At 41.9% G+C, this 14,020-nt stretch overlaps 2 protein-coding genes across 7 annotated transcripts in view; one reads left to right on the plus strand and one right to left on the minus strand.

The window, feature by feature from the left end:
* The window catches only part of rbks (ribokinase), a 73,858-nt gene extending 63,432 nt beyond the window's left edge, over positions 1-10,426 (plus strand). For all 6 annotated transcript variants that reach the window (XR_016491856.1, XR_016491857.1, XM_021584325.3 and 3 more), the window contains one exon: positions 10,147-10,426. Coding sequence is in view for 4 of the 6 variants with exons in the window: in XM_021584325.3 (XP_021440000.2) it covers positions 10,147-10,320 (174 nt within the window). In the remaining 2 variants the exon portion in view is untranslated. The remainder of the gene's footprint in view (positions 1-10,146) is intronic.
* On the minus strand, positions 10,419-13,392 carry mrpl33 (mitochondrial ribosomal protein L33). The gene is made up of 4 exons (XM_021584330.3): positions 13,261-13,392; positions 12,848-12,866; positions 12,434-12,540; positions 10,419-11,856 (listed from the first exon to the last, which is right to left on the minus strand). Exons 1-4 carry the CDS (start codon positions 13,280-13,282, stop codon positions 11,807-11,809), a joined length of 198 nt encoding a protein of 65 aa, XP_021440005.1. The 5' UTR covers positions 13,283-13,392; the 3' UTR covers positions 10,419-11,806.
* Between the last annotated feature and the right edge of the window lie 628 nt (positions 13,393-14,020).

Consider the following 14,020-nt stretch of genomic DNA (forward strand, 5'->3'; position numbering starts at 1 on the left):
ACGCTCTGTTATAGCCACAGACACGATTTTACCAGTTTTAGAGACTTCAGAGTGTTCTCTATACACACATACTTATCATATGCATATACTATATTCCTGGCATGAGTAGCAGGACTTTGAAATGTTGCGCGATTTTTAACAAAAAGCTGCGAAAATTCGCAGCATCCTTAACTATCTTAAGTAACCCATGTTAGTTGATGCATCTTTAAATCGCCCTTCTTTCTTAACTTCTAACAGATATTTTCACCTGTCAAAAGAAACCACTCACCGCGTGCGGTTCACTTTTGAGAATGGTGTTTTCCGCAAATTGCATTTTGGAACATTCCTGCGTACCCTACAGCCATGTGCGTATTGTTGAGCTTATAATATGAAGAAGTAAGACATTATAAACATTTTAAGCGACATTTTTTATCATCCCAGAGATAACCATAATTTCAATCCCCGAGGGGAATTATTTAATAAAGAAGTCAATAAGCATAGTGTAAACAACTCTATGAGGCCATAAGCCAAGAGGAAAATGCTCACCCAGAAGCAGCACTCTTTGTGGGCGGGGACTTTAATGCAGGCAAACTTAAATCAGTTTTACCAATTTTTTTACCAGCATGTCACATGTGCAACCAGAGAAAAACAAATCCTAGACCACCGCTCTCCCCCGCCCTCCATTTGGCAAATCTGACCATAGTTCCATCCTCCTGATTCCTGCTTACAAGCAAAAACTAAAGCAGGAAGTACCAGTGACTCACTCAATACGGAAGTGGTCAAATTACGTGGATGCTACACTACAGGACTGTTCTAATAGCACAGACTGGAACATGTTCCGGGATTCATCCAATGGCATTGAGGAATACACCACCTCAGTCATCAGCTTCATCAATAAGTGCATCGACGACGTCGTCCCCACAGTGACTGTACGTACATATCCCAACCTGAAGCCATGGATTACAGTCAACATCCACATTGAGCTAAAGGCTAGAGCTGCCACTTTCAAGGAGTGGGAGACTAATCCGGGCACTTATAAGAAATCCCGCTATGCCCTCAGACTAACCAACAAACAAGCAAAGCGTCAATACAGGATTAAGATTGAATCCTACTACAACGGCTTTGACGCTTGTCGGATGTGGCAAGGCTTGAAAACATTTACGGTCTATAAAGGGAAACCCAGACGCAAGCTGCCCAGTGACGTGAGCCTACCAGATGAGCTAAATGCCTTTTATGTTTGCTTCAAGGCAAGTAACACTGAAGCATGCACGAGAGCACCAGCTGTTCTGGATGACTGTGTGATATCGCTCTCGGTAGCCGATGTGAACAAAACCTTTAAACAGGTCAACATTCACAAAGCCGCTGGGCCAGACGGATTACCAGGACGTGTACTCAAAGCATGTGTGGACCAACTGGCAAGTGTCTTCACTGACATTTTCAACCTCTCCCTGACCGGGTCTGTAATACCTACATGTTTCGAGCAGACCACCATAGTCCCCATGCCCAAGAAAGCGAAGGTAACCTGTCTAAATGATTACTGCCCTGTGGCATTCATGTCGGTAGCCATGAAGTGCTTTGAAAGGCTGGTCATGGCTCACATCAACAGCATCCTCCCGGACACCCTAGACCCACTCCAATTCGCATACCGCCCCAACAGATCCACAGATGATGCAATCTCAATCGCACTCCATACTGCCCTTTCTCACCTGGACAAAAGGAACATCTATGTGAGAATGCTGTTCATTGACTACAGCTCAGCGTTCAACACCATAGTGCCCACGAAGCTCATCACTAAGCTAAGGACTCTGGGACTAAACACCTCCCTCTGCAACTGGATCCTGGACTTCCTGATGGGCCGCCCCCTGGTGGTAAGAGTAGGCAGCAACAGGTCTGCCACACTGATCCTCAACACTGAGGCCCCTCATGGGTGTGTACTTAGTCCCCTCCTGTATTCCCTGTTCACCCACAACTGTGTGGCCAAACACAACTCCAACACCATCATTAAGTTTGCTTACGACACAAAAGTGGTAGTCCTGATCGCCGACAACGATGAGATGGCCTATAGGGAGGAGGTCAGAGAACTGGCAGTATGGTGACCGGACAACAACCTCTCCCTCAATGTGAGCAAGACTAAGAAGCTGATCGTGGACTACAGGAAAAGGCGGGCCGGGCCGAACAGTCCCCCATTAACATCGACGGGGCTGTAGTGGAGCTAGTCGAGAGTTTCAAGTTCCTCGGTGTCCACATCGCCAACGAACTATCATAGTCCAAACATACCGAGATAGTCGTGAAGAGGGCATGACAAAACCTTTTCCCCCTTAGGAGACTGAAAAGATTTGTCTTGGGTCCCCAGATCCTCAAAGGGTTCTATAGCTGCACCATTGAGAGCATCCTGACCGGTTGCATCACCGCCTGGTATAGGAACTGCTCGGCATCTGAACGTAAGGCACTACAGAGGGTAGTGCGAACGGCCCAGTACATCAATGGGGCCAAGCTTTCCAGGACCTATATAATAGGTGGTGTCAGAGGAAAGCCCATAAAATTGTCAGAGACTCCAGTCACCCAAGTTATAGACTTTTTTTTTTCTCTACTACCGCACGGCAAGCGGTACTGGAGCGCCAAGTCTAGGACCAAAAGGCTCCTTAAACAGCTTCTACACGCCAAGCCATAAGACTGCTGAACAATTAATAAAATTGCCAGCGGACAATTTACATTGACCCCCACCACCCCCTCCCTTTTGTACACTGCTGCTACTCACTGTTTATTATCTATGCATAGTCACTTCACCCCCACCTACATGTACAAATTACCTCAACTAACCTGTACCCCTGCACACTGATTCGGTACCGGTGTCCCCTGCATATAACCTCGTTATTGTTATTCTTATTGTGTTACTTTTTTATTATTTTTATTTTAGTCTACTTGGTAAATATTTTCTTCTTCTTGAACTGCACTGTTCGTTAAGGGCTTGTAAGTAAGCATTTCACAGTAAAGTCTACACTTGTTGTATTCGGCGCATGTGACAAATACAGTTTGATTTGTCTTATTCTCTATGGTAAAAAAAAAGTGATTTATTTTGAAAAGTGGTTCCTTGCATCATACAATGATGTAAAAATGGTGTTACAGACAAGTGACTGGACATGTGACTTGAGCTTTTGGACAAGTAAAACAATCAGACCTACTTGTCTGAAGTGGCTAAAAAAGTAAATGTCAAACCCTGCACATTATTTTCCATGATCTAACAAATGATTCCTCGACATAGCCATAAAAGAAAAGCAGATGTTTGCATCACTTTGATGTGGACACTCCTCTTCAACTTCTGGGGGGACACCGAAAAAGATTACGTATGCGCACAATATGTTGTGTACTACTAATCACCATGACGTGATTAAATTCTCTCGGCCCCAGACCAGCACACGCTGTACGACGTCCCAGAGGTGGAAGCTAATGGCTCGGTAGTTTCTCACCCCAGCAGAGGTTAAAGATTAAACTGGGTTTTATAGGGGATGTGGGGACATTTTGGATTCTCTTCCTGATTTCATCTTGAAAGGGCTTTGCCGTCACGCCTGGCTCGGTGAGACTTTCACACTTCCTGTTCGAGTTTGGGACACAACTGATTTAGAGTTGATGCATTTGTTAGGCTATAGAGAAAAATTGTCATTTTCATTTTGTTTGCATACAACTACAGATGATGCATTTGATAAATTCTACAGGGTGACAGTGTTGTGAATTAGAGAGTCCAGCGGTTTGCGTGCAGTTGATATTGAGCTGCAAAAGTACAGATGCATTCAAACTTCAAGATTATATCTCCTAAAACTGGGTGTCTTTTATCTTGTGTTTAATAAGAAACTTTTCCATTTTGAAACTCATTGTTCCTGTTTGGAATCAAAATCCCCCATTAACTGAAGTTAAAACAAGTGAACCCACTGAAGCAGGAGAGTAACAATAGGGGAGTGTTTAGGGCTTCATGACTGTTTTTTCTCTCTCCCATCAACACCTTGCCACGACCCGAAGTGTCATATTCCTGTCTTAGTGTGTATGTCTGTACTGTAATCCACCTTATACTCCCCACCTTACACTCCCCATTTACAAAACAGTACAATAGATACCAATTGCTGAAGTCAGTGCAATGTGAGAGTGCTCAGAAGCAATTAGTGTCCTGACTGCGTGTGCACAGATCCCACAAGTTAGCTTTACCGATCCATTAATGTTACCAAAACTATTTGTACTGCAATCTGCCTCGGTGTACCTATAATTAAATGACCCTTTATACTTTTACTGTCCCTAGTAATACACGCAAACACACCAACCCCATTCCCTGGTGGTGCATACAAAATGAACCATAGCCCTGAGGGGAACCTGGCTTAGCTTCCTTCATCCCAAACCCCCTCCCCTCCCTCTGTGACTCACCTCTCAGCCCTGCACCAGTCAGCAGAACACAACACAGCCCAGCCTGTGATCGGGCCTTGGTTTTGGCAGTGCTCCCCCCTACACTTTGATGGCCCCATAAATTCTGGAGTGTTTAACTCTTTTGGATGCCCTAATCCCTCTTCCAGTAAACAATTTATTTTTACTAGCAAAAGAAAAGATTGTTTTCTGAATGGCTAGTCAGCCTCACAGACCTTTTGTTGTTTCCTTTTTATTTATTTGATAAAACATTTTTACATGCATGGTAAGGCCTCTTAAAAAAGTATTTGGTTCTTTGATTTTGTTCATTGGTGTTTTTCGCTGAGTGAACACGGTGTAGTGCTGCGCTCTCATTTTTTTCCGCCAGAAGCATGTTTGCTTGGTGTGAATTTGGTGGCTTCGATGCTATGCGTGGGTTGGCAAACTGAGGAAGGAGGCTGGGTCTGAAGCTATGATCTTGCCGGATCGACACTGTCACCACCCAAAAACACACATAAATATTGTTTTATTATACTGCCAGTATCCTTTCCAGTCAGTGCTGAGTTCAAAGAAGCATACCATTCTAGCTTCTCCTGGTTGCTACCCCAGCTCTTTCATCATCCACTGAACCACAACACCCTCCCCCTTCTCTTCCACGAGCAACACATTGTACGTGGCAAGGCTTTAGAGGCGGAGTCAGGGTCAGCTGCAAAGCTGGACTGGTAACAAAGAAAAATTCACTCTTCCCTCCCGTCTTCCCCTAAAGTTTTCCTTCTTTCTTAAATTGAGTGCAGGCATTCCTACTTTCACAGAGGCTGCGCTGTTAGTGTGGACGATTGGATGATGCTTGCGCACACAAGTCTGCGGTCTCTGTCTCTCACGCACACACACACAGTGGCCACCCCTTTGGACTGTGCTTTTCCTGTACTGTGGGGTTGGTGTGATGGTGGGGGTAGTTGCCAGGCCAGACAAAACAGCTCAGTGTGGGTCTGGACAATCCATATCATCCTGACTTCCTTCCTATGAGAGGAGACAGATGACCACACACAGGCTTGTTCCTGGAAGCGGTAGGTAGGGGAATACCCCAGTATTCTTCACCTCTTCCGAACCCTGACCACTGCGTAGTTAGTCACTGCGAAGCTGGCGCAACGAAGGGAGGCCCCCATGAAGTCCTTATTGGACTGCACATGCCAGTGGTTAGTTACCACCTCTATGCCATGCAATCCAAGCTATCCTCTTCTTCTGAATCTGTGTACATTTATCACACTGGTGAAATGAAGAAGAAAATCACAAGACCGTAAACCAAAATGATGGACAGATCAAAGACATTGTGCTCAGGAGGCTTAATCTATTCAATTTACTGTGCTTTTGATCTGGTCATTATCTTCCGATACTTCCGCAGAGCAACTGTCATCATTCTTTCCCGGAAGCTTGGGGTCCAGTAACAGTTTGAGTCAGCACTGGCCACGGAGTTCTTTACTCTCTCTAGGGGGTCCTTATTGATGAGGGCCCCAGGCTGGGGATTACTGTTTCCCCATCCGTCACGCCCGTATGGGAGACTAGATTACAGGAAATACAGTCATTGTGATGCACAATGTCAGATTCTTTGTATCCCCTTTTTAAGACTAAGTTTAGGGCAGGGATCCGTTTTGAAAGAAAGGAGAATAATGAAGAGCACCACGACGGAAGTTGGATTTGCAGATCTGTTTTGATTTCAAAAAAGCATTTGAATGTTGACAAAAAAAATAACATGCCACAACATGCATCTTCACTCATAGACCACAGTTGTTTATGCTGATGTTAGATTGCTCATGCTGCACCTTACTTCAAACTTTTACGACTCTAGCAATGCTGAGAACCAGCCAAGGGATAAAGGTCACCGTGTAACGGACGGAGCTAACCGTGAGAGAGCATCAGTACTCGTCCACGGCTACCGCTTCTGTCGTTTGACTGACAGGCTTTCCAATCTAACCTTCACCAAAGTGTGTCGAGGGCAGCCACAGCGGGGCTGAGGGGGGCTGAGGTTGTCAGCTCCAGTGAGCGTCACGTGGGGATGCGACGCTGTCACATGTCAGTCTCAGGCATTGCTCTCAACACAAGACGAGAGGACAGTGACTCGGCATGGGGAGCATTGGAACGTGGTGGACAGAGACGATCAGACTGGAAGACTTGAGTTGTTATCCTGTGTCACTCCAGTTACACTCTTTAGAAATTGCAAAAACATTGAGGATCAGTTCTCAGTATGTGTATCCTGTAGTTTACATGTTAATCATTTCTGTTGATTATAATGGAATTGGCCTGATTCTGTGGTGGAAAAAGAATAAGAATGCCAACTTGAAATAGAAATTTGTAAATGATCGCAAATGTTCTGGCAACTTGGCTGATAATGTGATACCTTCTTTTCTCTCAAATTTCTTTGGTATGTTATTTGTCTCTTCATGCCAACCTCATTGAGTTTGGGTGTGGACAGGGTGTAGTCATTGTCTCACCAGAACTGTGAACTGGAAACTTGTCAAAGTGGGACCGTACATTTCCACATGGTAAGCACAACCCAAACCAACGACCAGACAGGAGACAAACATACAGTGCTTTCGGAAAGTATTCAGACACCTTGACTTTTTCTACTTTTTATTACGTTAGTCTTATTCTAAAATGGATGAAAAATATATATAATCCTCATCAATCTACACACAATACCCCATAATGAAAAAGCAAAAACAGATGTAGAAATGTTAGCAAATTTCTTACAAATAAAAAACAGATACCTTATTTACATAACTATTCAGACCCTTTCCAATGAGACTTGATATTGAGCTCAGGTGCATCCTGTTTCCTAAAGGCACCTAAAGGATTCTCAGACCATGAGAAAGAAGATTCTCTGGTCTGATGAAATCAAGGTTAAATGCCAAGCATTACGTCTGGAGGAAACCTGGCACCATCCTTACGGTGAAGCATGGTGGTGGCAGCATTGTGCTGTGGGGATGTTTTTCAGCGGCAGGGACTGGGAGACTAATCAGGATCAAGGGAAAGATGAACGAAGCAAAGTACATAGAGATCCTTGATAAAAAACCTGCTCCAGAGGGCTCAGGACCTCAGACTTGGGCTAAGGATCACCTTCCAACAGGACAATGACCCTAAGCACACAGCCAAGACAACACAGGTGTGGCTTCGGGACAGGATATCCTTGAGTGGCCCAGGCAGAGCCCGAACTTGAACCCGATCTCTGGACAGACCTGAAAATAGCTGTGCAGCAACGCTCCCCATCCAACCTGACAGAGCTTGAGAGGATCTGAAGAGCAGAATGGGAGAAACTCCCCAAATACAGGTGTGCCAAGCTTGTAGCGTCATACCCAATAAGACTTGAGGCTGTAATCACTGCCAATGTTGCTTCAACAAAGTACTGAGTAAAGGTTCTGAATACTTCTGTAAATGTGATTTCCTTTTTTTTTTTACCTGTTTTTGCTTTGTCATTATGGGGTATTGTGTGTAGATTGATGAAGAAGAAAAACGATTTAATACATTTTAGAATAAGGCTGTAATGTAACAATGTTGAAAAAGTCAAGGGGTCTGAATACTTTCTGAATGCTCAGTACATGGGTAAAAATTTTAATCTACCCACTTTTTCTCCCCCTGTATTCACTTTTTCCAGTCTCTCACCAATCCCTGAAAGTCACCTTTGACTCTAGCCTTGTTTCTTGGCTGATGAGAGTTCTGAATGGGGGATGTGGTGGGAGGCTACTTGGGGGAGGGGTGAAGGTGTTCGGGGAAGTGTGCAATGAACTATTTGAGAGGCAGAACGGTGAGTAATTGGCCAGGCTTGTGAGAACCAGTGGCGGGGGCCATCTGTGGTTAAATCTGAACGCTTTGCCACATTCCTCCATGCGTTTTCCTATCAGTGATCTAACACCCTCATCTCTCCTACACACCCAAGCCCACCCCCCTGGGCGCCTATTGCACATTCCATCATCACTGTCAATAGCAGAGAGAAAGAAAGATTAAACCCATGATAAACCGATAGGCAATCCCAGAGGAGTGTTAGCTTATAAAACTGCCAGGATGGCAGGAAACTGGAATAGGGGTGATGCCCAAAGGACTTATTCGCACCTAATCCTAACTTGGGATCTGCGCGCTGAACTTGGGACTTATAAGAACCATGCGTTGATGTCAATAATAGATGTGTGCAAAATTTGATCGCAATTTAGGATTTTGCCCTTTGGAGTCTCTAGACTTTGAATTGGTCCTCCTCCTCACCAATTACTACTGAGGTTGTTGTCTTTAAACGTGCCTATAACCTCAGGTTGTATAGGATACACGAGACAAAGTGCTAAAATATACATCAACAAAATATGCTCAAATGAGCAAAAATGTTTTTTTACTGTAAAAGTAAGTATCTTGTTTGATACTGTAAATTGGTAATGTTGTGTCAAAAAGGAACAAAATTGTCCATGAAATTGAGTTAATGAAATGTCCTAAATACATGTCCTTTCAATGTTTGACACATTTTTTATTTGTATTTTTGTTATGGCATTTGTACTCAAGCCTCTGATAATTATATTTAGTTTGCACAGATCAAGTTTAGGTAGGTATCATTTGAAAGAAATCATGTGCTCAGAAATATGACTTGTATTTAAATGTTGATAATGCTTTACTTTTATTAATTCTGGGAGAAAAAAAAATATGGTTTTTATTTCTATTCATTTTTATATTGACTTGTACACTGTACTCTATGAACATTGTGGTATATGGTATAATTCTGCCAAGCTGACCCTGTCAAAGACAAATCTCTTCGGCTAAATATGTTGGTGAGAAAAAAAGTAAAATGTATTACGTTATTCTGGCATATTATATGAATAATACCCCCACATTTGTTTTTATATACGATAGCCATTTGAAAATGTAAGCTAAATATTCTTCATTTATGCAATATGCAAGTGAATACATCGGTCTTGTCGTCTTATCTTCAGTTGTTTATAACAAAACGGGGAATCTCACACTGGCTAAGTGGAAGTGTTAATACGTTTGTTTGTCATAAAGGGTGAGTATTAGGCCATTTCAGACTAATGGCGGAGGCATTTCAACTGACAGTGGGGAGCCTTGTTCAAAAAGCTACAATTGACAAGTGTCATAGCACCCCCTAATGTTGCCAACAGTTGGTCAGATAGTTAAATAACATCTCTAGTCTCAGTTCCTCTTGATTACCTTTTCCAAGTTTCATGAGGAATTAAGTCATAGATTCCTTTATTTGCTTACATTAAATTCATCTCTATTTTTGCATTTAAGCCTCAGATTTGTCCACTTTGACAGTGTGTGCGTCTCCATCGCTCCTATGGCAGGTAGCCTAGTGGTTAGAGCGTTGGGCCAGTAACCGAAAGGTTGCTGGATTGAATCCCCGAGCTGACAAGGTAAAAATCTGCCGTTCTGCCCCTGAGCAAGGCAGTTAACCCACTGTTCCCCGGGTGCTGAAGACGTGGATGTCGATTATGGCAGCCCCCCGCACCTCTTTGATTCAGAGGGGTTAGGTTAAATGCGGAAGACACATTTCAGTTGAATGCATTCAGTTGTACAACTAACTAGGTATCCCCCCTTTCCACTTACATTCAATTCTAAATGAAGGAATTAATGAGTTCTCGCAGGAAGGTCATTGTTGTTCACAGAAAGTACTTTGTCCTTTCAAAATAACTCTTATTAGCCTACATTTCAATTGAATTGTTGACACATTCAGTGCGTGTTTGTTTTGCTATGTGAGTATTGGAGTAGTAACGACTGTTTGTCTCTACACAGGGAGCTGGAGACAGTTTCATTGGTGCCCTGGCCTTCTACATGGCTCACTTCCCTACAATGTCCCTGGAAGAGATGGCCAGGAGAGCCAATCAGGTGGCAGGAGTGAGTGTACAGACAATTGGGACACAGGCGTCTTATCCCTCTAAAAAGGACCTACCCACAGACCTTTTCTAGAGAAGACAGCAACTTGCACGCTAAATGGACACTGTGAGCCTGAACTATCTAAAACACTGTGCCAAGTACTGTATCAAGTAATTAAACGACTATGTAAATAACTTAATGGAATGATGACCATTGTACTTTATTAATCTGCCATACCAGTATTGTCATAAATTATTTTTTTTATATTCCAATGTGTCCAATGATGAGATTTAAATACATTGTTTCATACTAGTGTTCCACAAACTCATCATTGAAACAATTTCACTCACTGTTTTTCATAAGCTTTGACAAAATCAACAAATGTCAAACACATTTAAGAGGGAAAATACAACTTGAATCATTTAAATTTTATTCTGACCTACAATGATACAAATAATTTACATGTCAGAAAAACTAGTGAAAAAGTTAACACCAAACCCAGACTAGTTTGTCTAGACAAAAAAAAGTTCTGTACTGAATTACCATAATGTTGTAAAAGCTTATGATCATTCAGTGTGAAACATAAGTGAACAGTTGTCCTTCTTTCATGTTTCCATTATTTCTTAATGGCAGATATGATACTCTTGCAGAACAAAGATTATAAATGCAATGTGCCTACGTTTGAGAAATAACATACAAGTGGACCAAAACATGAAACAAGCTACTTCTTACTTATTGAGGAATAATTGTCTCAATAGCTAGGTTTCCATCTAATTGGCAAGATATTCATGCAAATATTCTAAAATATGCACATTTTCCCACCAGAGATGTTTCCATCAAATTGACTTGTTGCGGATAAAAGGCTGTGCATGATGACGATTGATTGTTATGGATAAGATGGAGATTATTAGTCAAACGGCAGCCGATCATCATGTTAACAGAATAAGACCCTCAATATGTATTGGAAAGGAGCATTAAGCTCATCACTGTGCACTTTTTCCACCCTGTGAAGTTCACAACTTATTTAATCTGTAGCCAATTGCATGCTTTCCCAAGTCGTAGTGGGAGAACCACACAACATATCATGACTCCCAAGTTTACTATGATATGATGGTTATTATATCAATATTTGCGCATAAAGGGGTTTCCACTGCCACTTATCACATAATTTAAATATTGATATAATAACCATCATATCGAAGTAAACTTGGGAGTCATGATATGTTGTGTGGTTCGCCCACTACGACATGTATTCTGTCGTCGACCTTTGGAAAGTTTACTGACAAATTTGCTGGTTCCATCAGGCCTGTCTTGAAATTTCTATCCGACATGTACTGTACTCACAAAATGTTGGATGGAAACCTGGTTATTGATGTGAATGGAAACAGAACTACTTGAGGTTTTGACACCGCTTGGTTCATCCCAAATGTTTACAATGAGTTGGTGTGGCCCATGAATAGTCCAATAGGAACTCCTTAGCTCTTCTCGCGAATGACGGTCGACACATTTTAGACAATGTCAGTGAAATCATCTGATTAGATGTTGGAGATTCAAAAGTCTCGTTCTTTGCCGTTCATGGTTAAATCGACCTGATCTTCTTCTTTTCGTGAAAGAGGACGTGTTTGTTTACTGCAAAGACAGAAATACAATTCTGAAGTGGGTGCACAATGAACAGCTATGTGCAAAGTGTAGGTTTATCAGGTAAGCATTGCAAACCAATTAAAATAATTGTGAGGGTATCATTTTCAAGCAGGGGCAAATTACTAGGCCTATATAGTATATGATTTGAATTATCTCAAACACAAATGTTACCTGATATAAGCTGAATATTACATCACTCATTATAGACAGTAGGACAGCAAAATGCCACTATTGGTTCTTTGTGTACGATGATGTCATATGGCTCGTCTACATTAAAGCCACACTGGCTGTGTCTGAAATTTTCTGTAAAAAAACACTTGGGTCCCCTGTCCATGTTTCCTTAGGCTAATTCCTCTCAGCTCATTGGAGGAGGAGGTCCGAATGAGGACCAATGAGCTTTGAGAGAAACAAAGATGGCGAAAGCAAGGACTTGGCTGCAAGTAACGTTTACAGACACAGCCCTTGTGAGAGGCCAGTGTCCACTTGGCATCAGTGATAACTCCCTGAGAGCGAGTGTAATAGTTTGCTTCCATACAATGCTAATCAGAGAGGGTTTGTAGTTTACCAAAAGGGTCATTTTTTCGCAGCACCAGTTTATCGCGTAGTCGGTTCCTCTTGGTGTTGAAGCAGTAACCTGTCCCAGCAGCACTCACCATTTGCACTAGGACAGTCCTGTAACAAAGGCAATGGTTACTTTGTGATAACACATGTTATAGGCCACAATAATTATGAAAAAGATATACTACATGCTCATTGCTATTCCTTGGGTCACTTTTATCAAAGAGCAGATTGAGGATAATATTACAGCAAACAGTTCAGAGAAAGACATCAAACCTAAATTCCAATTTCTACTGTATGAAGCTTTTACTAGAAAGTAGCTTAGCTGAGGGTATAATAAATGATACATGGATTAGATATGGTAATAAAGTAGGACCTCTATACACAAATTATGAGCTGGAGAAGGAAATAATTTACTTACTTTGACTTGGCCTTGGCCACTGTGTGTATGGAAGAGATCAGATAATGAAATCAGATTGGCAAGATCATAACTCCCTTAGGTAGCTAGCTAGCTTTCGGTTTAACTAACTAGTTAATTAGTAGAACACTTGCCATGGCTAGCTAGCTTAGCTTCTGATTGTGCAAGCTAACGATAATCAATACGACATCTCCATCTATAAAACATTGTTTCAGAATGTAGCTAACTACTTAATTTAGCTAACGTTAGTTAACAAATGACATGCTGACTTCAATGCTACTAGCCAGTGAATCATAGCTAGCTAGCTAGCTAAAATCGGCTAACCACAGACATGCATAGAGCCAGCCAATTCTATATTTCGCCATACAACTTAGTGAAAAACTACAATATACAGCAACGTATTCAATCATACTCACGATTTACAGCAGTGAGGAACATACTTAATAGAGTATTACAACAGCTAGCTAGTTTAGGGTAAGTCACATTGAAATACCAAAGCACAACTTCCGGGTTAATGCCGTTGTCATTCGGGTCATTAACCCTTTCATGCCCCTGAGCTATTTGTTTATTCTGCACCTATTAAATAATTGGAGTATCTACTATTAGAAGTACATATATATATAATATATTATTGTTAAATTGAAGAGATAAACCAGGTCTACTAGTTGTATTATTATGCGATTAAGAGCCACATATTGTTATCGTATTGCATCTAATTATTTGGCAACCAATTACATTCCAGCCAGCACCCTAAATAGCGCAAGAGCAAGGCTACAGTGATCAAAGAATGGCTCAATATGTACATAACATACTCAATGAATGAGTACATCTTTTGTAACGTTGTATTTTGATCATGTGTTTTAGGTACACTTTTCTCATATAGAAAATAACTTTCCAGTTTCAACGTAGTCCATGCACATCAATTCAACAGACACCATAACAGATGGGGAAAGATAAGTAAATCAACAAGGAAAACCTCAAAACACAAAAACAAATGAAAAGATTGAACCTAACAACCAGATAGACACCGGTTCAAGAGGGCAAGAACGATACCACACCGGCAAGCTGAAAACACATTCTCTAACCCTAGCCGTTCAGGAAATGAACAGGGACGTAACATTGTTGGATATAACCTATTGTCGTAAGCAGGCAGACGGGCAGGCAGGCAGGGAGCAG

Source organism: Oncorhynchus mykiss, chromosome 25 (assembly GCF_057628025.1).
Source record: "Oncorhynchus mykiss isolate SJ-2025 chromosome 25, ASM5762802v1, whole genome shotgun sequence".
NCBI lineage: Eukaryota > Metazoa > Chordata > Actinopteri > Salmoniformes > Salmonidae > Oncorhynchus > Oncorhynchus mykiss.

What these genes read in the sequence shown, in the direction of transcription:
- mrpl33 (XM_021584330.3), bottom strand. Translation starts at nt 13,282, where the DNA reads ATGTTCCTCACTGCTGTAAATC. An exon ending in GCGAAAAAATGACCCTTTTG is followed by an intron (nt 11,857 to 12,433) that starts GTAAACTACAAA and finishes CTGTCTTTGCAG; the next exon opens with TAAACAAACACGTCCTCTTT.